Below are 23,757 nucleotides of genomic sequence, written 5' to 3'. Positions count from 1 at the left end.
CACTCCCAACGATTCTAAAGAAGTTTTCACTTCAAAAATATTAGTTGCTGAATTCCCTCATTGTCAGATTTTCGTAGTTAAAAAATTAGTTGTCTTAAAAAACTTCATTCAATTGATAATCACTTCTCTTGCTAAATACCCATTTTCAACTCATTAAAAACATAAACTTAATTTGCTCAAAACTTATTTTGTTAAAATAAAATCTATATGATTTGGTTATTTTCCCTCTCGTAAGCAAAAAATTGTTTCAATTCTTTAAAAAAAAATTATGAATTGGTACCCGCTCCTTATTAGTGAAAAACTTTTACATTTCACTGGCACATTTTTTTCATTTCTTTAAAACAAATGAGTTTAATTTATAATCTGCACTTTTAGTGTATTTTTTCAGTTCAAGAAAAAAATTGTCGGTTAGAAAATATAATATTTTGACGATTCATAACCGCCCCTTTTAACGAAAAACTTTTTTTATTATATAAAAGTAAGTTATTTAATAAATTCGTTTTTAACTTTAAACAATTCGATGAATTAATAATCTCCTTTTTTTTGTAAACGAAAATCATATTTTAGCTCATATTTACCTCAAGAAAACAAATATTAGTAGGTTAAAAAATTTATTGAAGCGATAACCTTTTCCTTTTTATTTCACTGGTAAAATTATAAAAATTATTTTAATTTCTTAAAACAATCAGTTGGTTAAAAAATGTAATCAAGTGTCAGCTACCAGTTGCGCCAGCGAACATTCAAAGAGGTTCAGCAGGAAAGCGCTCTGCTAAAAAGGAAACGAGGCAACCGGAAACGCAAATACTTTTGCATACTTTAGAGAGTCACCAACGACCTCCTGTGCGCCTGTACTCAGAGAACGTAAATTCATATGAATTCATATTTCATATGTGAATATTTACGTTCTCTGCTATACTAAGTACTGAACGTCTGGTAGCTCAATTGCGTGACACTCGCGTAAATCATTTCCATTCCATTATTTTCCATTCTGATAGTTTGTTTCAATTCTTCAGTGAATCTGAAATTTGTCCTGAAAAATCCATGCGTCTCCTGATCGCAGCCACCATCTACGGATACCATTAATTCTATTAACCCTTAACGACCGAAAGGCTCTTTTCACGGGGACATACATAGTACTTATGAAATAAAAAACGAAAGGCCCCAATGCGGAGTTTAGGTTAGGTTATAATGGTTGCCCAGAGAGTAGGGCCCACTTGGACGAAATAGTTTGGTTCGTCCTTTGTGATACCATTTAAGGACAGAGAAGGGGGAGGAAGGGAAGGGATGGGGGAGTGGTGAGTGATTGTGGACTACGAACGGTGACTAGTCCGCGGTTGTGTTAACCTCATTATGCTGCTGATGTAGTTCATCAGATTTTTGTTATCAACACCTGCTATATCAGCAGGCGCAGAAAAGAAATGAGAACCAAGATACTTGAATCTTAGTCCCGCGAAGGCAGGGCAGCTAAGGAGCATATGCTGAGATGATTCCACCTCATCCTCCATGCAGCTGTCGCAAAAAGGACTCGAAGTGATTCCGAGTCTCACGGCATGTGTACCTCGCCGACAGTGCCCCGTGATGATGCCCACGAAATTTGAGAGATGACATTTTGTCATTCCCAGGATATCCCTCGAACGCCTCCTATCCAAACGTGGCCAGAAGGACTTCGCGACCCTACACGTTCGTGTACTTGCCCAGCGTTCGCTGAGTTGGTGCATAGCCCAGCCTTCCAGGAGTAGAGCGCAGGTTGTCAAGGGGATCCCAATCCTCTCCTTTCGCGGGCACATTGCCTCACAGGTCCCCTGTCTGGCCAGCTCGTCGGTTTCGCAGTTTCCTGCAATGTCACTGTGACCAGGTACCCAAATTATCTTTATGTCGAAGACTTCTGATGCAATCGAGAGTGAGACCAGGCATTCCCTGACCAGCTTCGAATGCACCATAATAGAGCCTAGGGCCCTGATGGCCGCTTGGCTATCGGAGTAAATATTTACCCTCTTAACTGTTGTTACGCAAGTAAGTAGCCAGTCAGCTGCTTCTTTAATTGCGGCCACCTCTGCTTGGAACACACTGCAGTGATCCGGTAGCCTGAATTTGAGTTTGATGGGGAGCTCTTTGCAGAATACTCCTCCTCCAACCCTACCGTCCAACTTCGAGCCATCCGTGAACAGGTTAACGAGGCCCTGTCCCCAGGTGTTGCCCCCGGTCCACTCCTCCCTTGGTGGAATATGGGTGGAGAAACTTCCACTTGGACTTAGCGAAGGCACACACTGGTCCGTCGACGAGGGGATGAACTCAAAGTTTCTGAGGATGCTTGAGTGCCCATATGTGAGGTTGAGCTTATAGCCCAAGCCCCTCAGTCTGATTGCGGTACGAGCAGCGGCAGTTCTGCCTGCGATGTCTATAGGTACCACGTTTAACATTACGTTAAGCGCCAGAGTAGGAGTAGTTCGAAGCGCCCCACTGATTCCAATGAGTGCAGACCTCTGGACTCTCTCTAGCTTTTTGACTGATGTCGTTCTCTCTAGTGAGTTCCACCAGACAGTGACTCCATATAACAGAATTGGCTTTATTATGGTATTATAGAGCCAGAATACGACTCTGGGCGAGAGGCCCCACCTTTTGCCAATTGCGCCTTTGCACCCATACAAGGCGATTGTTGCCTTCCTTACTCTCTCCTCAATGTTGGGCTTCCACGTCAGCTTACTGTCAAGGATTAGACCTAGGTACTTCACCTTGTCAGAAAGCACCAGCGGAGCGCCCCCCATCGAGGGGAGCTGAGCTCTGGGTATTTTGTATTTCCTCGTGAAAAGGACGAGCTCCGTCTTAAGAGGATTCACTGATAAGCCGCAATCTGCTGCCCATCGAACAACTACGTTCAGATATCCCTGCATTAATTCATACAGGGTATCTATAAATGCGGAGACATGACAAGAATTCAGTTTTCATTTCATTTACTTATCATCGCTGTAATTTTCTTTAACAAATATTGCAACTTTGTACATCCCTGGTTTGTTGATCATATAAAACTATAAATCAACTAAATTTATTGAATTCATATCTACATAAATAAATCAGTTTAAATGTTTAGTTTAAGTTTTCATCCTTAGAATTTAAAATTTCCGCCATCATATGGCCTTTAAGAGTTAAAACACTCTTCCGTTTCAATTGGCATTAAAATTATTATTATTCTTTCAATAGCTTCAATAGCTCATTAATGCTTTTTATTGGCTGTAGCGATCGATATCTCGTAAAGTATCGCTCAAACAATTTCAAGTTTTTGCTCAAGGTAACATTTTACACTAAAACAATTCGTTTGCTGTTTTCTGTTTGTTCCATTCAATTCTGAGTTACAGGGTGTTTAAAAAGGAAGTCAACAAAGAGAAAATTCGGTACATTTTGCAGTTTTTCTTTGATAAATAGATTTTTTTGATTCATGTAGTAAAATTGAAACAACAAAGCTTTCATCAATTCCAGTATTTTTGGTGGCAAAATATGCGATCGTGCGCAATGCAATATTGTAGGGTTTAAATTATGCAGAAAGGGTAAAGATTTTAGCAGAAAATTATTTTTTTTTAGTATTATTAAAATTTAAAAATTTAAATAAAAATCCACAAATCGCCAGAGCATTCCACTTTATTTTTATTTTATTTTTAACATCAAACTGCAACACGAATTAAGTACCTTAGGCGGCGCACACTGGGGATTTTGCGGAAAAAAGTCAAATTTGCAACATACCACCTACGCAATGTTTAATGGTATTTCTAAATTCCAGAATAGAACCAACAATAAAATCAAAAAGAATTACTAAACTCCGACTTACAGTTTTTTTTTATAGATATGTCAAAAGTATAATTTTTGTATAGTATTGAACTGACTAAGAAAAAACTTCAAAGCCCAAGGTGGCTTTTTTTTTTTTTGCTTGAGCCGACTTCCAATTTTTTATTTTTCATTTAGGGCACGATATTTTTATATATTTTAGCCGGAAGAACAAAGGCTGTAAAGCATTTGATTATCTATTTATAATTAATTTTACGAAAAAAAAAAAGAATCATATTCCTTCATATTCTTGGATCTGCAAGTTGAGCTACATTTACCTACGGTCAGAAACTAGTATCAACGTGTTGCTTAATAACGTCTCTTTCAGTTTTAATCAATTGCAGGTGCCACCAGGCGCCATTGATTATTTTTTGGCAATGATAATAACTAAACGCTTTCTAGTGTGTGCATAATGATAACGAAACACTTTTAATTTTGTTTTGACATTTTGAGGGTAATTCAGAATTATGAACTTACATGTATCCTGTGCGTAAATATTTGCTGGCTTATATTAATAAAAAAAAAAAAAAAAAATTTATGAATTAAAAAAAAAAAATTTTTTTTAAATTTAAAATAAAAATAGTTTTTAGACATGTTCTTTTCATACACAAATATATACAACTTCGTTAGTAGTAAAAATGTAAATATTTTTTGGGATGTATACTTTTTTCCGCATCTCTGTACAAAAATCCCCAGTGTGCGGCGCCTTGGCAAAATAGTATCTTTATTTTTATAGATTTGACAAGTCTAACGTCAGGGCCCTTAACAATACAAAACAAATGAACAAACCAAACAAAAGAAGTAGAAAATATTCATATTTGTGAAAATTCAGTGAATGGCTTGGTAATATTGGGATTTGTGAGATAAGGGGTTAGGGGTAGTCAGAGGCCCGAAAAAATTATGATTTTGAATAATTTTTGTTTTTTTGCTAGTCAATTGCTTTATTTTACAAAAATAAAAGCATAGCCTTAATATATCATGTTTCGTCTTGACTTTAGCAAAATTAAAAAAAAAATTAATAATTGTAAAAGTTATCGCTGTTTGTGAGGAGCCCGCTTTTCCAGAAGCCCCTTGCGGTGATCATCACAAGTCCTTGGAAGTCATCTAATATCAATCGGACAAGAAAAATTAGTTTTATTAATAGAAAATCGTGTGCCTGGTCGAAGCTTTTTTTCAAAATTAACAAAATGGCGGCCTCAGGAAATATTTTTCAGATTTTCGAGAAAAAAACCCACAATTAATTTAAAAAAAAAATCGAAATTAAAAAAAAAATCCTTCGATCTGACACGAGTTTTTATATTTTTCAAAAGCAGTATAAATATTATTGAAATCTACTGAGCGATTTTTAAGTGATCACCAGTTCAAAAAACATAGTTTTGAGATAAACGCATTTAACGTTTTGCGAACGCTCCGGAGCGCCCGAGCGCCTTTTGTTAATTGTTGAATAACTCGAAAAGTATTTGTCGGATTCACTTCAAATTTGCACACAATATTTTTAATATATTATATATATACTTTAAGAAAATGCAAAAAAAAAATCCAATTTTTTGAAAATTCTCACTATTTTATTTTGTTTGTTTATTCATGTACTCTGCTTAGGGTTAGGTTATGGTGGTAGTCGGTCTGCACGACCAACTCACTTAGAGGAATCTCCAACTCTCCCCCACCAAGTCCACGGCGACCCTCTTTACCACCTGGACAAAGGAGGTCAAACTGTCCCTTAAGGTTAAAGTCGATAATACACCAATTCCGACGGTAAACCACCCCAAAATTTTGGGTGTAACCTTCGACAGCTTGCTCTCCTTCTCTGCGCACACAACCGCAATTGCCACTAAAGTCCAAAATCGCAACAAGGTCCTCAAATCGCTTGCCGGCAGCACTTGGGGCAAAGACAAAGAACTGTTGCTTTCGACATTTAAGGCAATTGGCCGGCCGGTTTTAAACTATGCTGCGCCTGTCTGGTCGCCTGGAACTAGTGATTCGCAGTGGACAAAGCTACAGACTTGTCAAAATACCGCCATTCGGACAGCGACCGGGTGCCTCCTGATGTCACCCATCCAACACCTACATGACAAGGCACAAATGCTCCCAGTAGTGGAGCATAACAAACTGCTCAGCAAGCAGTTTCTGCTTGGATGCTACCGTAGGTTTCACCCCTGCAGACACTTGCTCGAGCCTGAGCCGCCTCCCAGGCACGTCAGGAGACATCTCCTAGACTACGCTGACGAAATCCAGGACAAAACTGACCGCAACCTACTGGACCGGACAGTATTTAGACAGTCAATAAACGACATTCACCGGGAGACCGTTACCACCTTCATGAACTCCCGTCCCGTGAATGCCGTAATCGAAGTCCAACCACCACCTATTGCAGATGAAGAGCTCCAGCTTCCCCGTGAGACTCATGTAACACTGGCACAACTACGTTCTGGATACTGTAGCAGGTTAAACTCCTACATATCCAGAATCGACCCCGACATACCAAACACATGTCCAGCATGTGAAGGTACCCCGCACGACACTAACCATCTCTTCACATGCCCCTCAAACCGACTCATTTAACCCCCCTCTCCCTCTGGACCCAACCTGTCGAAACAGCATGTTTCCTGGGCCTATCCCTAGATGAACTAGACGAAGACGAACGATGATGTGCCTACACTGACAGGGCTACCTATGCTGTTAAAACAACAGGTCCGTTGTGATACCACTGTGCTGCACGGGAACCCCATTTACCTCCCTTCGTGGAACCATTTTGTGGCTCTTATGAAACGTAGAATTGATCCCAACCCCACGCCAGACAGCTCGGTAAGAGAATTAAAAAAGTACTTACCTAGACAACCTGCTCTGATTTTAGCTAGGGCTGGACAATTGCAAAGGAAGTGCTCAACTGTTTCTTCCTCTTCCTCATCTCTGCAACTTCTGCAATATTCATGGGAGAAAACTCCTAGTCTCGAGGAATGCCTGCCAAATACCCAGTGACCAGTTAAACAAGCCACGACCTTCGAGATATTATCTCTTGAGAGACTAAGCAATTCCTTTGTTCGTTTCTTGTTTATTTGCGGCCATAGTAGCCTAGCTGTTACCCATGTATCTTCATCTCTCCATGACCAATTGGGCTCTTGGATAATATTTTTTTTATTATAAGTTTACTTGTGGCCATGGGTATTCCAATGGTATTTTTATCGCTGAGCAGTTGAATAGCAGTACCTTTTCTGGCTAGGTCATCAGCTTTACAGTTTCCCCCCAATATCTCTGTGGCCCAGAACCCAAATGAGGTTGACCTTGAGTACAACACTAGTATCATTTAGGGCTGCCCGGCATTCCTGTGCAACCTTCGATCTGAGTATAACCGCATTCATTGATTTGATGGCCGCTTGGCTATCCGAGATTATATATATAGACGTTTTAGTTATGGCATGCGTATTTTATAGCTAGAACCTCTGCCTGATAAACGCTGCTGGTAGTCGAACAGATAGTTCCAGTCCTAATTCCTTCGAGAAAACTCCATAACCAACCTTATCGTCTAGCTTGGAACCATCTGTATAAAAATTTAATTCCCCCTTTCTCCATGGTCTTGGTGTCTGCCACTCCTTTCTTGACGGTATGCTCGTCTTGAAGAGCCTTTCGAAGGTGAGTCTAAGAGTAGAATATTTCTTGTTTGTGACTATTCAGAGAGTGCAAAATAGAAGCGTGGCCAAACCACCGGTCTTTCCATAGCGCCATACTTTTGAGTCTGAGCGCCGAAGCGGCAACCACGTGTTCCCCTACCAGATTTAGGGCAGGTAAATTGATTAGCACTTCCAGCACTTTGTTTGGGGTAGTCCTTAAAGCGCCAGAGATGCATAAAAAAGCTGTTCTTTGGACCTTACTTATCCTAACTCGCCTTTTGAGCAAATGGCTACCATACAAGTATTCCATATATTAAAATTGGCCTAACTAAAGAAGTATAGAACCAATGTGTAACACGAGGTGTTAGTCCCCATTTAATACCGACCACTTTTTTGCAAGTACATATATAATGCAACGTTGACCTTCTTTACTCTTTCCACAATATTAGGTTTCCACGTGAGTTTCCTGTCGAATATAAGTCCTAGGTACTCGACATTCTCTTTGAAAGGAATCTCCACACCCTTAAAAATTAGCGGGGAGATTATAGGGAGCCTATGTTTTTTTTTTGTAAAGAGGATTATTTCAGTTTTTGCGGGGCTTATAGCGAGTCCCCTGCTCTCAGTCCAGCTTCTAAGTGTGGCCATATTAGAGCGCAGAATATCCATAAGGGTGTTAGGATATTTGCCTTTAACGGCAACTGCTAAGTCATCTGCGTAAGCAGTGACGTGGCAACCCCCTCTTTCTAGGGTCAGCAATAGTGAGTTTACTGCCAAAATCCAAAAAAGAAGGGGAGGACTCCGCCTTGCGGTGTGCCTCTGCAGACCTGTCTGCTTAGAATAGTGCTGCCTAATTTAGCCGTTACCTTTCTTTTGACGAGAATAGCTTCTACCAGGGCAACAACGTGTGGCTCAACTCCAAAATCTTCTAATGAATCTACTATAGCGTTTGCATTTATGTTGTCGAAGGCGCCTTCTATATATTTCCGAAAGCAACCGATGCAAACTCATGTACTCTGACGACACAGCGAATTCGGAAGGCGCAATCTCTAACTCTACCATTCTTGATCAAACTGCACTCGTCTTGCGTTATTACGGTATCTTCTTCTTATACCCGACTACTCAACTGTTGCTTTGCGTTGTTGTTTTTTTTTTTATATTTATTATATTTTGTATGTTTATTTTTTACATTTTTTTTTTTATTTATTTTTTATTCTAATTTTATTTAATAACATTTAATTTTTTTTTAATTCACTTTTCTTATAGTTGCACTTCCACGGCGGCGATATGAAGTCTCTGCAGAAATTCCTCTCACCCGAAATCCTGCCCGAAAACTACAAAGGCACGCAGCCGAAAATCGACTACGGCGGCGCCGAATGGTTCAGAGCGGTCGAGAAGCATGCCGATTTTGTCAAAGAATGGTCCGAGCTGGGTCCAGCGAAGTGGTAATCGAATACCAATCGCACCAATTGCTGCAACCAAAGGCTGTACATTCCTTCTCTCTAGCTGAAATTCAATTAGCACTTGAAGAACAAAAACAACATACAATATGTAAATGCATATTTACAAGAAGACACAAGTTATATAAGACACTCTTTTTCATACACTGTCACGTCTTTCACTTAGTTTGTAAGCATTATTCGATTTTTTATTAAAATACAATTTAGTGCTAATAAAAAAGGGAAAACAATCGTATTCCATTTGTCTAATTCCCCTCACTTTTATTCATTCCTCTACATTTGTATGGATTAGTTTAAATTACAACAATGCTAGTTTTCCACATACGCATAGAACCACGAAAATGTGAAGCTATTATTTTTACGCTATACATACAATAAATGATTCGAAGTGAGTCAAACTATAATAATATTTCATATATTATAAAATGAGTCGAAATAATAATTCACCTTTCTAATTCATTGGGAGGTTTTTTGCGAACGTGGAGATTGTTTTTTGCGTATGTACATACTTGGGTATTTGTATATACATTTGTATGCACATATTTGTACATTACTGCCGTGTTATCAGTGCAAATGATTTATCATGGCATTTTGATATTCAACAGACTTTTTCTATAAATGGTAGTATGAAAATGGCACAGCGGCAATCATTCAATATTTTTTGTGGTACTTCTTTTTATCGGCAGTTGCTCTAGTTCGAATATCATTCATTTATGTGTGGGTTACTTTGTCTCATAAACTAATTATTGAATATTTTTGACTATTTTTTACATTTTTGTCTTTCTAATTTAATTAGCAAAACGAAAAAAAAACTAGATTTAATCAATCAATCACATATCAGCTGATTCAAAACCAATTAAGTAATAATTTTAAAATTAAACAAAAAGAACTCCACATAACGTTTTATGCACACCCAGGGTTTGTGGTGTTAAGTTGTCTAAGACGACATACAGTGCAGGCACAATGCAGTTCGAGTTGTGATGGTGTTGGCGCCTGCGCTTACTTTTGTCTGGTTCGTTCATCATAGCTATGAATTACGCTTAACTGAATGTGAGTGTATATGAAGGTGTTTCATGGTGCTAAGCTTAAAGAATCATTGTTTGTGGATCCTCAATGAAGTCACGGAAGTATTGCAGCCATTTGGCGGCAACAGCGCCATCTACAGTTCTATGATCCGCACTCAGAGTGACGTTCATAACGCTGACTTCGCGGAAACTAAAATGAAATGGTATTTATTTTTGTAAGAAATTTAACTTTTTCATATGAGTTCTTCTTATTGTTACCCTTTAAGACTATCGGGATCGAGGACTAGCTTCTTTGTAGTGGCGCCAATTGCCAAAATGCATGATTGTGGCGGATTTATGACGGCACAGAATTGAGAAACACCTGAAAATGTGAGATATTTATACAACTTCTTAGATTCGTTATAATAATACAAAATATGGTGTAATTTTAAAAAACTTATTGCATACTCGTATGCAACTTTTTTCTCATCTATTAACTAAAAAGTGTGTACATACCCATCATGCCGAGGTTGGATACACAGACAGTACCACCTTGGAATTCCTGAGGCTTCAACTTATTTTCTCTTGCCTTGGCAGCTAACGATTTCGTCTCATTTGAAATGTCGATTACGCCTTTACGATCGGCGCTAAACACAATTGGCGTAATTAGACCAGTGCTAGTTGAAACGGCCATCGATACATCGACGTTGTCGAATCTGCGAATATGAAAAATTGTTAATTAAAATTAATTAATAATTATATAAGCTTTAAGAAATAATTATAGTTCATTCAGGTGCTAATCTTTCGAAAACCCATTTGCCACTCACTGTCTTATCACGCTTTCCATCCAGTAAGAATTGGATTCGGGCACCTTGCGGCACGCCGTGGCAGTAGCTTTAATAATGAAATCGTTCACCGAAACACGAACGCCTTGCTTCTCATATTTCTTATTCACCTTTTCACGGAGTTTCAGCAACTAAAATTTGTGTCAAACAAGTTTCGATACTTTCGATCAATTCCAATCCCTATTTCGAAAATAGATTCCGAGCATTTACCTTGTCCATATTACATTCCATGGTAACATAATAATGTGGTATTTGCTGCTTAGACTCCTTTAGTCGTTTCGCAATCACACCGCGTACGTTCGAGACGGGTATATCGATGTAGCCACCTTGTGGTGCAGCTACAGCACTCGGTGCCGCGGGTCCGGCTGCTGCCATGCCTGCAAGATCAGTAGATTTTATTGAGCCATAGATGCCACTGCCTTTACCTGCATGCGGGATATACAAAAAAAAAGCCAATTAGTAAGGTAACAATTAGTGGGTTAGATTTTAACAATGGGATGGATTGAACGAAACCTTGCAATCGGAGACTTTGTGCTTCGGCCAACTTTTTGGCCATGGGGCTGGCATAAACACGTTCACCGCGTTGCTCAACGGCAGTCATGGGCTTACCACCGACAGGTGCGGCGGCGACGGGTGCTGGGATAGCAGCCGGTGGTGGTGGCGGTGGTGGAGCAGGTGCTGCTGCTGCTGGTGCAGGTGGTGCTGCTGCGGCTGGTTTGGCTGCTGCAGGAGCATCGTCAACGAAGTCCTTAAATGCAGCCACATCTTCCTGATTCGATACAATAATGCAAACTAATTTACCAATAGCCACATCCTTAGTACCGGCAGCCACCACAATTTTTGCCAAATAACCCTCCTCCGGCGTTTCGAAACCCATCGTTGCCTTATCAGTTTCGATTTCGGCCAACAAGTCACCTATGTGAATACAAAATTGCTTTAGTTTTAACTCAATAGCTACCAGTAGTGCTTCTTACCTTCGTTCAGTTTGTCACCCTCCTTTTTTTCCCAGCTAATGATGGTACCCTGTTCCATGGTGGGCGATAGTGCTGGCAACGGCACTTTAATGTGCGATGGTAAGTCGGCGTAGTTACGTGCGAAATTCGTGCTCCACATGCCGAATGGCTTTGGAACGGTCACTACATGGCTCTTGGATGCAAGCCTGTAAAAAAGAAATGTTTTTATAACGACTATTAACATATTTAAGACCGATTAAGCTAGGGCAAGCGACAGCTGGACAATTGAAAGTAAAGTAAGTAAAGATTTCGCTTGTTATATTACTTTGGGGAAAAAGAAATCAATTTTTTTTGCGTGAAATTTTTGCGCAACTGTTTTATAATCAATCTTTAGCTCCTAGACGATGCTAAAACCACTAACATGACCGGCACTTCGATTATTTCTGTGATTTTATCGACATTTTCTACATTTGCTTTAACATCAAAAATGTCTGAAGGGAATCGACGAAACCAAAAGTGCACTTAATTAACATTACAGTATCATAAACAGCATTCACAATTTCAGCAGCCTGGCTTGCATTTTCGCCTTTATCAAACAAAAACTGTAAAATGTGCTGAATTTGCTTTTTGTTGACTTCATTGTTAACACCCTCTAGCTCACAACTGAATTGAACAAAAACAAAACAGCGAAATAATTTGTTTAGTGTGAAATGTCACCTTGACAATGAACATAAACTTCAAATTGTGGGATCGATAATTTACGATATATCGATCACTACAGCCATCCACCGAGAAAATAATGGGCTAAATAATGGATTTCTTTTTCCCCCAAACTAATACTTTCACTCTTGTTAGACAGATTAGAGATTCTCGAACCTATCGCAAAGCGGGCCTTTATAGTAAGCGGTTTAAGTGCGAGGCAAGTGTCATGTTTGTTTCCACATTCTCAAAGCCAAGCAGATTAATCATGAATGACGATTTTACAACAAGCCCATTAGATAAACAAACCCCTTGTAGCTTATGGGCAAAGAACCCCATTTATCAAGTGTTATCGCTTGTGCGATCAATTAGTTTCGATAAACCGCAACGCAGTTCTTTGCATCTCAATTATAAACCCCTAATTTAGTGTTATTTGCTTCGGCAACTAAAGAAAGAAAAATTATTTGTTTTCATTTTCCGCGCGTCATATAACATTTGACATTTTCTTCAATTTTTTTGCATTTCGCAACCACCTCAAATCAGCCGACGTTACACAATCAGATTTCTAACCTTAAAACGTCATTGTATCACCCCAAACTGCTTGCATTATAAAGAAAAATTAACTACAAAAAACACTGAAGAGACTCACCTGAGAGTCTGCAACTTCCTAGCCGTTTGTGCACCCATAACGCGTACGGCTTCACGTGCAGGTTTGGCTCGGGCTAGCGCTGTTCCACGCAGGAGCACGAGCTCATTGCGTGCTGCAATGGTCCTCAACATCTCGGCTTACTAAAACACACACAAATTGTTGGATCACCACCGATTTAAACCAACTCGAATGCAGTACAGCTAATATAGTTTTATACTTTTCTTAGCTGTTTCGCGTCGTTAAGAAATTACTGTCAATTTATTTCTTAAGACAGTTTTTCGAACGAAATTAATTTAATAGTAATCGCACTTCACACACCGACCTTTCAAAGGAGGTTACATACACACCGCAAATCGTATCGAACTCAACTAGAAGAATGAAAAGAAAAACGTCAAACAAGTAAATTCGTCCACGAATGGAGGAGGGTTGCCAATACTTTGACATCAAACACAAATTAATAAATCATACTGGTATGATGGAAGTAACAGAGTATGTACTCTTTTAAGCTTTTTAATACATGAAGGGTTTATTTGTTTAATTTGTTCTTTAAAGTTGATTTGTTTTTTGGAGTTTTTTTTTATCTATTATTAATTATTTTAGCTAAACAAAATATAAGCTATAATAAATGTCTAATAGTCTAATTTGTAAGGTGCGAAATTCGTCATGCTCCTATCGAGTTTAACTGAATAACAAATAAAGTCAAGAAGCTTCCCGACCCGTTCCGTTAATAAAATTTGGCTAAAAAATTCACCAATCAAAAACCAATTGGAAATAATAAGGATCTAAAATTTGTTAGCGGAAAGGGTCAGAAACTTAACTTGGAAAGTATTATATTTCTAAATACCGGATGCAGTCATAAAATGGCTCCCCGCTTGAACTACGTATACATACAATTTATCTAAAAAACTACAACAAATTTAAAAACAAGAAAAAAATAAATCTTAATTCTGTCGTAATAACAGTAGTTTGTACAGTACAGTTTTACGTCTAAATACAATTTGATCTCACAAACAGTGAATACCTTAGCGTTTTGCAGATTTCCATCCCGCTATTTTCATTAAACATTAAAAAAAAGAATACCGAAATGTAACTTAACCGTCCTCGGTCTGAAGAACCCTATGATAATAATCAAAACGTGTTGCTACCGGCAAACATGATAATAGCCCAGACACTATTTAATAACGTTTCCTAAATTTATTAAGCGCGCCTTGAATCACGTGTTGCTTGCCAAACTGATAAGCGTGAATATTCTGTAGTTAAATAATTTTAAAAGTGATAAGCTCTTAAGGCAGCCGTTATCAATGTTTCCCACACACAAATTATAAAAAAAGAAAAGAAAAAACAGAAAAACTCGAATCTCATATCAGAAGGCACACGACAAATGACTTTCAAAAGTTTTTAATTTGTACAAGTGTTAGACTCTAGCCTGCCTAAGGTCGCATAATTTTAAAATCTAAATATGAGAGAAAAATCACTAGTCTAATTCGATACTGGCGATCAATCAGTTGGTAGTACAATATTTTTTAGATACTTGATGTTCTTTTTTTTCGGGATATGTTGTAGTGTAAGCACGAATCTGGTGGTAAATTGATACCTGTACGCAATCAATAGCCTTAATAAGAAAGGGATGAGTTGTAATTTAGAAAAGACTTTTGTGCTTCAACTGATGCAGTGTGTATACATTAATGCGCCCCACGACACTTCAACGTGAGAAACTAACCGCCTAATTATATTTAGATTTAATCATAAGCAAGGCTTGGAACAAACTAGTAGACGTTTCCACGACAGTCGGTTCTACGTTACCGGAACGACCCGGATTTATATCCGGCCAAGGACTGTCACTCGAGCAGCATTTTCCGTATATGAATGTTTATGCTGCTAGAGCAACAACAACTAACTAGTAGAAAAATTAAAAAATATACATTTTAAACATTATTTCACTACGTAGCAAACTCTTCAAAACATAGTGAAACCTTTAGATAACATAATGGAATTTAATGTATTGAATTCTAGCTTATTTCAGTATTTAGCTTTTACTCAGTGTTAACATATAAAACAAAAAATTAAACATTCGTTTCGGTGCAACTATACCAAAGCGATAACCGTTGTCAATAAATGTAAACATTATGCAAGTGGAAGTTTTAAATGAAGTAGTAATTGAAATTCAATCAGTTTTATATTTATCCTTGCTACCTTATTTTTATCTTTAATGCTATCTCTATTCCTCTCTTTATCTTTATCTTTGCCTACTACAGAGAATATTAAGGTATACTAACAAGTTTCCTTAATTCCGTATCAATTTGGTATCAACATTACTGCATACATTTAGGAGGCATGTATTCATGATTTGACATTTGTGTTAACTTTTGTTTCTGAAATGATTTTTTCGCTAATTTAAAATTTGATTAAGAGCTTATTCGCATTCAATGCAAAATTCTAGTAATTTGACAAAAGTATAGCGTTCCAACCAAGGTGATATAAGTAAAAAAGCTGATCTGATTTTTCTATTTGTCTTGGCTTAGGTCTTGTCATCTAAAATTTAATTTAATTTCAACTCTCAAAGTAAATTAACAGAAATGGCAATATTGCACTATTTAGCGATATTTTGAATTATTTTCAATAACCCTATGAGAAACAATCAAATACCGAGGAGTATACCTATATATCAACTATTGGGCAGCGGAAAGTAAACGCGTAATTTTTAGCATGGAGTTTAATCAAGCATTTAGTATATTTTCTTTGTGTAGTAGTGAAATTGGGTGAAGAGTTGGCGGCCCTTGAACCGGCTTACGTTCATATTTAGTTCAATTTAAGTTAATGATTAATGCGAACAAAAAATGTTTAGAAATAGACTTCACAATATAGCGTCGTAAGATTCCTTAATTGTGTTCCAGTGTATGGGAGATTAATTTAACTCAAGGTGTTTACCTAAAATAAAAATAATCAATGAGTACATGTTTTTAAGAAAAATACGACATGCAAAGTTTTCACTTACGATATCATCAATCTTTAGAATGGAACGCACTGTTTCGGTGGACAGCGAAATTGCCGAAATACTGACCAATAGCGGTTGTAATACATTTTCAGCCAGTATGTCGGTGATAGCACCCTTGCGCACATTAATACCAGCCGTTTTCTCGCCTTGCGCATGACGATTTCTCAACTCTGTTACAGTAGCAATCGGATTGAGACCAGCGTTTTCAGCTAATGTAGATGGTATAACCTCCAAGGCATCAGCGAATGCACGGAAACAGTAAGCGTCAACACCTTCTACTGTCTGTGCATAGGCTGCTAGTTGCAAAGCCATTTCTATTTCAGGCGCACCACCACCAACGATTTGAGCCTGCTTCTTCACTAAACAACGCACTACACAGAGAGCATCGTGCAACGAACGTGCCGCTTCTTCGAGCACCAATTTGTTTGAACCACGGCAAACGATGGATACGGTGCGTCCAGGGTTCTGAATGCCGGTAATCTTGACGAACTTAGTAGTGCCACTTGGCACCTCTTCGACTAAATCAGCACTCACTAGATTTTCGGAAACAAAGTGATCCAATGAAGCAATGGGACGACAGTTCAAGGTTTTGCAAACAAACTCGATGTCTTCACGCTCAACATCCTTAACAACAAGGCACTTAATCTTGTCAAGGAAATGTTGGGCCAAATCAGAAACAGCATCTCTGTAAAAGAAGACACAAATTAATATAAGAAATAATGCAATTGTTGGACAACATGCCTTAAGATTGATTTCTGCACCAAAAGTACATTGCAGCCAGCCTTTTTAATCTGTTTTACAATATTCAAAATATACGCGCGTTCTTCTTTCAACACACGATCCATAGCGGCATAATCCGACACAATGACGTTGTGATCCATCTACAAGTTGAAAAACTAATTTTAAATTTATTCGAAACTTCATAGTATAAGTACACTTACATCGGTCTTTGGTGCCGAAATGCAGAACTGTATCAAGCCAATTTTTGCCTTTTCGATGCGTTTGGGCGCATTTGTGCCGGCCGAACGCGAAGTAAACACCAAACCTTCAATCAGCTCAGTGTCCTCAACAGTACCACCAAGGCTACGAATAACCTTAATATTTTTCAAGTCAACGGCGCCCTCCTTGCCTGGCTCTGTCACATTTAAAACAGCATCAACGGCAATAGGAGCCAAAAGGCTGCTTTGCTGAGAAACCACTTTCGAATTCAAAGAAGTTGAAGCACTCTTGATAAGTGTATCACGATCAGTCAACTCAATGGGAGTTGACATATCTGTAAGGATTGCAATAGCTTTGTCCGCGCAACGTTGGAAAGAATCCGAAATAGCTGTGGGATGAATACCCTTGTGTAACAACTTTTCACAAGCTTCCAATAAAGCGCCGGCAATAACTACCACCGATGTTGTGCCATCACCGGCTTCAACATCTTGAGCACGTGATAATTCAACAAGCATTTTCGCAGCAGGGTGCAGTACGTTCATCTGTTTTAGAATAGTTGCGCCATCATTTGTGATCGAAACTTCACCATTGCCGGCTTGAATCATTTTGTCCATTCCGCGTGGGCCTAAGCTGGTGCGAATGGCATCGGAGACAGCTAAAAACGGAGTAAAAACAAGTATTTGTTAGTATCAAGCAAACATTTGACTATGAGTCATCACTTCATATCATGACATTAAACATCAAAACCTATTTTTTAATAATTTCCATCTGTTATGAAAAATATTTGTTAAATTTTTAATTTTGGTTACTACATGAAATGTATGAATCACTAACACACCCCATATCCCAACAAAAAAAAAAGAAACACGAATATTCTAGACAGCTATGCAGCTGTATGCAGCACAGCCGTCGCCATTGATATTTATATTTGTACTACATCTGAACAACTGCCACTAATTTTTACCAATTTCACTACTTTCATCTTCATTTTCGAAACAAAGGGCATATGATTGCACTTAAAATTTATGAAATATACATTATTTTAGTTTATTTATAAACATTCTTAATTATTTCTAACCTTTTGCTGCCTGAATGTTTGATAGACGCACATCAGCCGGCTTCGATTTATCTTTGAAGGCTTGCCCTTTTGGTTTAACAGGAACGAAGCTTGCTTTCGGAGCCATTGTTCTTTTGGCAAAATGATTTTAGTCACCTTTTAATTGATTAAACAATTTATATTTATGATTTTTACGGATTAAAATCACAATTGCACACCGAACAAAATTTTGACGCACAAGAGGGCTGACTCGAGTTTTTCACTTTTCTTCGCTGCTGATTCTTGTTTTTGACAGCGGAATTGTCAATAGGACGGGAGGGAAAAATAGTACTGCCAGCGCAAAAAATTCGAATTTTTCAAGTAATCGACAAAAATAACGATAACGAGGTCCTATAAGACCCAGTCCATACAGTGCAACCTTAGTTGCTTCAATTCGTAACGTGTGTTAGAAGACGAAATGAGGAAGGCAGGGGGGCAGGGGGGCAGGGGGGCACCGAGTTCCTCGTATTCGGTTAAAGTGCCTTGTGTTCTCGTTCTTCTCTAAGTTGGTGTTTGATGTAGACTAAAAACTAAAACAATTGCTGCAAAGTTGGCGTTATCAACATGACAGCAATACCAAAACGTAAGTCGCAACGTGCAAGCAACAAAAATGCCCCTATATTAACGAAGTATGCACTTTCTTCTGGAATGCAGCGCTATGGCGCAGGGAGGATTGAGACATCTTGGCCAACAGCAGCCAGAAGAAAAGCACATACGCTCAACCCAGTTCCATCTCGAGCTTAATAAGGGAACTGGGTCTGGGTGAGGTACTGTGATGAGTGGAGAAAAGAAAAGACCATGCGATCTAATGCAAATCTCATAAAGAATCTAATCTATTTGTAATGGCTACAGCAGAGCATTGGTTTCATTGAGATAACTTATTAAAAATTTCTTATCTTCATTCGCAACCACTTTTTTTACTTGATAACCGACTACTTTAGTCCATTTACTTTGTAATAGATTTTATTAACTTTAGGTCGTTGTGCAACTCTGCACCCACATGTCAAGTATTCTTCTTAGAGACAATAATCAGAATATTTGCTTTTTCGGGAAACAAATTAATTCCTCTATAAAATTCACATTAGAAAATTGGATCAGACACATGTTAAAGAATATTTAACATTTGTATTGCAACCAGAGCGAAATTAGGTGAATTTCAAGCAATCGGTGTCGATATTATTGAGCAACAAACCGAAGGTAAATACATATTTGTGCAAGTGTTCATTTTTCCGCTCATTGCACCGGCTGCTTCTTCGTACTACTGCCCACAAGAAAAAAATCGATTACCATCTTTTGTTTTATGACTTGGGCGCAATGTTGAAAGAAAAAATTAGCATTCGCATTATTACTAGTTTCTTATCTACACGCCTTGCTGATGTAACACTAGGGTGCGAAAGCGCTAAATGTGTTCCGGATTATCTTACCAATGACTTCACTACGATAATAGAGACTAGTTATTTTTTTCTGTTTTACAGAATACTGCTCATTTGCTTTTCATCGCATAAATCATCTCACAGTTATGGCATATCGATACGGCTCCGTTAACATAACGCGATGGCAATTGGCGCTGCTGATTGGTACACCCGTCGCAATTGGTTTGGGTGTTTACATTTACAGGAACTCGATTAAGGACAAAAAATCCATTAGCGACAATGATGCGTCGAAGAGCGCCGCTGAGCGTAAGAAGGGTCTTCCGACCAAGAATAAAAACCAAACTATATCAATTGATGGCACCGGCGAAGATAAGGAGCTAGAGCGTAAGAAAAAGAGTGCCGAACTGGGAAGCGAGAAGTTGTCCCCCCTAAAGGAGGCCACTATGTACAAGAATGAGGGTAATGTTTGCTACCGCAATGGCAAATATGACGAAGCGATTTCATTTTATGATAAAGCCATTGACAAATGTCCGCCAGAAAATCGCACAGACCTCGCAATTTTCTACCAAAATCGTGCGGCCTCTTACGAAATGTTGAAAAAGTGGAACAGAGTAAAAGAGGATTGTTCGCATTCGCTTGAATACAATCCACGTTACGCGAAAGCATATTATAGACGCGCTAAAGCGCACGAGGCCACTAATGATTTAATGGAATGCTTAGATGATGTCACAGCTACTTGTATTTTAGAAATGTTCCAAAATAACAGTACAATAATGTATGCTGATCGCATTCTAAAGCAGACGGGCCGTGATGACACAGCGCGTGGTATTAAGGAGCATGAGCCAGTGCTGCCATCTAAGAACTTCATTCATACTTTTCTACGTTCATTTATTGCTGATCCAATAGATGCAGTAACTGTGCCTGCTGCAAAGGAAGAAGGAGGTTTGAAAGGATTTGCACGCGCAAAAAAAGCATTAGAGGAAGCGCAGTATGGCGATGTGATGTCAGCGTGTACAGAAGAAATCGAAACTTCCGAATCAGAGTCGCAGTATAAAACGGAAGCCTTGTTGTTGCGCGGTACATTTCATCTACTCTCGGGCAACTTCAGTGCGGCGCAGCAAGATTTGGATGCTGTGATCAATAATGGTGAGAAAAATAATTTTAAAATTTGTGAGCTTTTGGAATTCAAATTTATAATTATAAATGTATTAGCGTAAGTTAGAAATTTTAAATTTATACTTACTGTTAAAGGCTTGGGAGTTTTGACACTCTCTTACAAAATATTGCATTTAACCCTCCGTTGGGCACCCGGGTCTGTCCAGACTTTTTCGATTTTGGACGTGAATGGAACATATTTCTATTATAGCTAACGACTTGAGCTTCCACGTAGCTTCCCAAAAAAAAAAGGCCATACCCGCGTGTTCAACGGAGAGTGAAGAAAGTAAAAAAATTAATTAAATAATTATTATTGAGTCAGCTGGCCTACAATGCAATTTTATGTTGTTTTCCAAACAGATTTACTAATTTTCCATTTCATTCTTAGCTGATGCTGATGTGTCGCTGCATGTTGCTGCCCTCATTAAACGTGCCTCCTTGCACATACAGCAAGAAGAGAAGGACTTGGGCCTAGCTGATTTCGAGGCCGCATCCAAATTGCAACCAGAAAATCCCGATGTTTATCACCAACGTGCACAATTTTATATATTGATTGACCAGCTACCTGAAGCCTTGAGCGAATTCGAAAAAGTCGTTAAGATGGCGCCAAGTCATGCAATGGCCTATATACAGAAGTGTTATGCCGAATATCGTATGGCTTTAATGGCACAAGATCAAATTCGACTGATGATAGTGATGAACGAATTCAAGAATGCCATTGAAAAATTCCCGGACTGTGTCGAGTGCTATAGCCTGATGGCGCAAGTTTTGTGCGACCAACAACAATTCCAGCAAGCGGATCAATTCTATGAGAAAGCTCTAAAATTGGCGCCCGAAAATGCATCATTGTACGTTCATCGTGGCATACTGCTGCTGCAATGGAAGGGTGATGTTGACAAAGCAGTCGAACTTATGCTTCAAGCTATGGAGGTAGACAATAAGTGTTTACTGGCCTACGAAACACTCGGCACTATTGAAGTGCAACGTGCAAACTTAAATCGTGCAGTTGAACTATTTGAGAAGGCAATTAAATTTTCAAAGAGTCGATCCGAAATGTCGCATCTGTATGCATTGCGGAATGCCGCAGTGGCTCAAGTAAATGTTACACGCAAATTAGGTATTGATATGTCGACAATATCGGCATTGGCGCAATCGGGAGCAATGCCAACGGCTCTGTAAAAAGTGAGCGATGAGAAGAAACACTACGAAATGCTACATAGTAGAATCGTGTTTAAGTAATTTCGCCTGCAATATAACTAAAAGTGTAAGAAATTTTAACGAACTAAAGGATAAAACCGGAACAACCGCAAAAAGTGTGCTCTAATAAGCATACTTGCATTTCTCGCCATTTAACCCAACCTTAATGAGCAAAGTCTAATGGGTGTAGTAGGAGAAGTAGAAATATTTATATGTATGTATATGAAATATGAAGTGCTAAGGTTGCTGGTGCGTCAAAGCGTTCCAACGCATGCGCCCAATTGGGCATCATATAAATTATTTGAAAGGTATTGAATCTTTGTTAGACTGTAACGCTTACCGTTTAATTAGATTTTGTTTTTGGTAATTCAAATACATAAAAAGTTATCTAATAACGATCTACAACAATACATTTGCTCACCACATTGTTTCATATACCTGTATACATATTTTCATTTTGAATTCTGAGCTCGATTGATGGAGTTCAAAAGTTCCAAAACGCCACCTACATATGTCTTGTTTTAAAAGAAAATAGTATTGAAAAATAGAAACAGGTTTTACAAAGATAATGTTTAAGTTATGTAGTTATCCTTGTTATTAATAAAAAGTTATGATTTTTTTAATTTTTGTTGATATGACATTTAATGTATTTGTAGGCGGCATGATAGGTCACATTGTATACACTAAACACTAAATTAGACCATAATTTATTTACGCTTATATCGTTGTTATTGATAAAAATAAATACATTTAGAGCTAATATATTAGCACTTTATTGAAACAGATTTATGAGCTCGTATGTTTTTGTGTGTGAATATTGTGGTATTCTGCTCTTGGTTCGTGGTTCCCATATCCATCCGTGTGCACGACTGTCGGTTTCAGTTTGCTGGAACGATTTATACTCGTATACCGCCAGAAATGTATTGGGAAGGTTTTTTGCTGATAAGAGGGACTTTGTTATAAACAGGCGGTCGGATGAGTTTTTGTGTGGCTACTACTCGGGAGAGCGCAAGTTCAAATCTCCGTGCATGAAATAGCAAAATTATAGAAAAAGATTTTTCTAATAGCCGTTTCCCGTCGGCAGGCAATGGTAAACTCCAAGTGTATTTCTGCCATGAAAAAGCTCCTCATAAAAAGCTATTTGCCGTTCGGAGTTGGCTTAAAACTGTAGCTCCCACCATTTGTGGAACAACATCAAGACGCATACCACAAATAGGAGGAGGAGCTCGAAACTTATTTTTTGAATTTCTTTATGCTTTAAACAGATAGTTGATTTTGTTGTAGCAGCATAAACAATCCCCGTACCTAAACAGATGGAGTTTTTATATACTCAGTGGTTTTATCAAAGGATTGGTTGGCAAAGGTAGATCATACGTATGTAAGTGTTTTGTGAGCAAATAGATGCTTAAGATGTCAGGGAGTAACTTAGCTCCATAGGACATGAGTCTACTGAATCATCTGGATCGGAGTTGGTCCAGACTAGAGCTCGTGTTTCGTGTTAGTTCAATTTCCTCAGTACGAGTAGCCATGTGTGGTCGACGACATCAAAGTGACAGGTGTCGATGGCGAGTAGATAGATAGATTTGATTTGAGGTTTGCATTTCGAGCTCATGGTCTTTTGGCCCTCCTATCATCACAGTACCGTATCCAAATTCAGTTCCCTTATTAAACTTAAGTTAGAGCGGGGTTGGGCTGAGCTTATATGCCTTTCTTCTGACTGCAATTGGCCGAGTTACCTGACCTTCTCACAACGGATCCATTTTGTGGTCTAAATGTCATCGTTGTTCTATGTGCGATGCGGTTGCCAAACCTACCTAACCTATAATGGCGAATATAGCCGCTCTGTGATGTGCATTGTACCATTCCTCGATATGAGGAATTCTGACGCGCTGCTCGAACTCTGCAGTTGGATAAGGTGCGATCAAACATTGCGTATTGGCTTCTTTCAGTCTGCCAGATTGAAGTTAGAGA

General features: G+C 38.6%; 4 protein-coding genes across 6 annotated transcripts in view; 2 read left to right on the top strand and 2 right to left on the bottom strand.

Moving 5' to 3' along the window:
- Positions 1–9,130, top strand: part of LOC129249325 (clavesin-1) — a 31,868-nt gene extending 22,738 nt beyond the window's left edge. The window contains exon 4 of the mRNA XM_054889080.1: positions 8,688–9,130. Coding sequence (XP_054745055.1) covers positions 8,688–8,870 — 183 coding nt within the window. The 3' untranslated portion in view covers positions 8,871–9,130. The remainder of the gene's footprint in view (positions 1–8,687) is intronic.
- LOC129249324 (dihydrolipoyllysine-residue acetyltransferase component of pyruvate dehydrogenase complex, mitochondrial) lies at positions 9,117–13,411 on the bottom strand. 2 transcript variants are annotated; one of them, XM_054889077.1, is made up of 8 exons: positions 13,032–13,411; positions 11,705–11,889; positions 11,244–11,645; positions 10,941–11,155; positions 10,713–10,861; positions 10,402–10,601; positions 10,165–10,267; positions 9,117–10,096 (listed from the first exon to the last, which is right to left on the bottom strand). In XM_054889077.1, the coding sequence occupies exons 1-8, from the start codon at positions 13,160–13,162 to the stop codon at positions 9,967–9,969; spliced, it is 1,515 nt and encodes a 504-aa protein (XP_054745052.1). In that variant the 5' UTR covers positions 13,163–13,411; the 3' UTR covers positions 9,117–9,966. The 2 variants fall into 2 exon arrangements, with proteins under 2 accessions (XP_054745052.1, XP_054745053.1); XM_054889078.1 differs by having other exon boundaries at positions 10,941–11,107.
- A 2,318-nt stretch (positions 13,412–15,729) lies between these two features.
- On the bottom strand, positions 15,730–18,306 carry LOC129249326 (T-complex protein 1 subunit delta). Its single transcript, XM_054889081.1, has 5 exons — positions 18,044–18,306; positions 16,968–17,620; positions 16,768–16,907; positions 16,027–16,711; positions 15,730–15,959 (listed from the first exon to the last, which is right to left on the bottom strand). Exons 1-5 carry the CDS (start codon positions 18,147–18,149, stop codon positions 15,942–15,944), a joined length of 1,602 nt encoding a protein of 533 aa, XP_054745056.1. The 5' UTR covers positions 18,150–18,306; the 3' UTR covers positions 15,730–15,941.
- A 772-nt stretch (positions 18,307–19,078) lies between these two features.
- Positions 19,079–22,571, top strand: LOC129248038 (mitochondrial import receptor subunit TOM70). Of its 2 annotated transcripts, none has more exons than XM_054887446.1 (3): positions 19,079–19,258; positions 19,537–20,580; positions 20,978–22,571. In XM_054887446.1, exons 2-3 carry the CDS (start codon positions 19,581–19,583, stop codon positions 21,766–21,768), a joined length of 1,791 nt encoding a protein of 596 aa, XP_054743421.1. In that variant the 5' UTR covers positions 19,079–19,258; positions 19,537–19,580; the 3' UTR covers positions 21,769–22,571. The 2 variants fall into 2 exon arrangements, with proteins under 2 accessions (XP_054743421.1, XP_054743422.1); XM_054887447.1 differs by having other exon boundaries at positions 19,516–20,580.
- Positions 22,572–23,757: the final 1,186 nt, after the last annotated feature.

This window comes from Anastrepha obliqua, chromosome 5, assembly GCF_027943255.1.
Source record: "Anastrepha obliqua isolate idAnaObli1 chromosome 5, idAnaObli1_1.0, whole genome shotgun sequence".
Classification (NCBI taxonomy): domain Eukaryota; kingdom Metazoa; phylum Arthropoda; class Insecta; order Diptera; family Tephritidae; genus Anastrepha; species Anastrepha obliqua.
The sequence above is the reverse complement of the archived record's forward strand: the minus strand, read 5'-3'. Positions and strand labels throughout refer to the sequence as shown.

Excerpts from the sequence above, each read along its gene's own strand:
- LOC129249324 (XM_054889077.1), bottom strand. The coding sequence starts at position 13,162 with ATGTTGAGGACCATTGCAGCACGCAATGAGCTCGTGCTCCTGCGTGGA. Across the intron at positions 11,890-13,031 it reads AGGAAGTTGCAGACTCTCAG|GCTTGCATCCAAGAGCCATG; the intron begins GTGAGTCTCTTC and ends TCTTTTTTACAG. Across the intron at positions 11,156-11,243 it reads ACAAAGTCTCCGATTGCAAG|GTAAAGGCAGTGGCATCTAT; the intron begins GTTTCGTTCAAT and ends TCCCGCATGCAG.
- LOC129249326 (XM_054889081.1), bottom strand. The coding sequence starts at position 18,149 with ATGGCTCCGAAAGCAAGCTTCGTTCCTGTTAAACCAAAAGGGCAAGCC. Across the intron at positions 16,908-16,967 it reads TTTCGGCACCAAAGACCGAT|ATGGATCACAACGTCATTGT; the intron begins GTAAGTGTACTT and ends TTCAACTTGTAG. Across the intron at positions 16,712-16,767 it reads GTGCAGAAATCAATCTTAAG|AGATGCTGTTTCTGATTTGG; the intron begins GCATGTTGTCCA and ends CTTCTTTTACAG.
- LOC129248038 (XM_054887446.1), top strand. The coding sequence starts at position 19,581 with ATGGCATATCGATACGGCTCCGTTAACATAACGCGATGGCAATTGGCG. Across the intron at positions 20,581-20,977 it reads GGATGCTGTGATCAATAATG|CTGATGCTGATGTGTCGCTG; the intron begins GTGAGAAAAATA and ends TTTCATTCTTAG.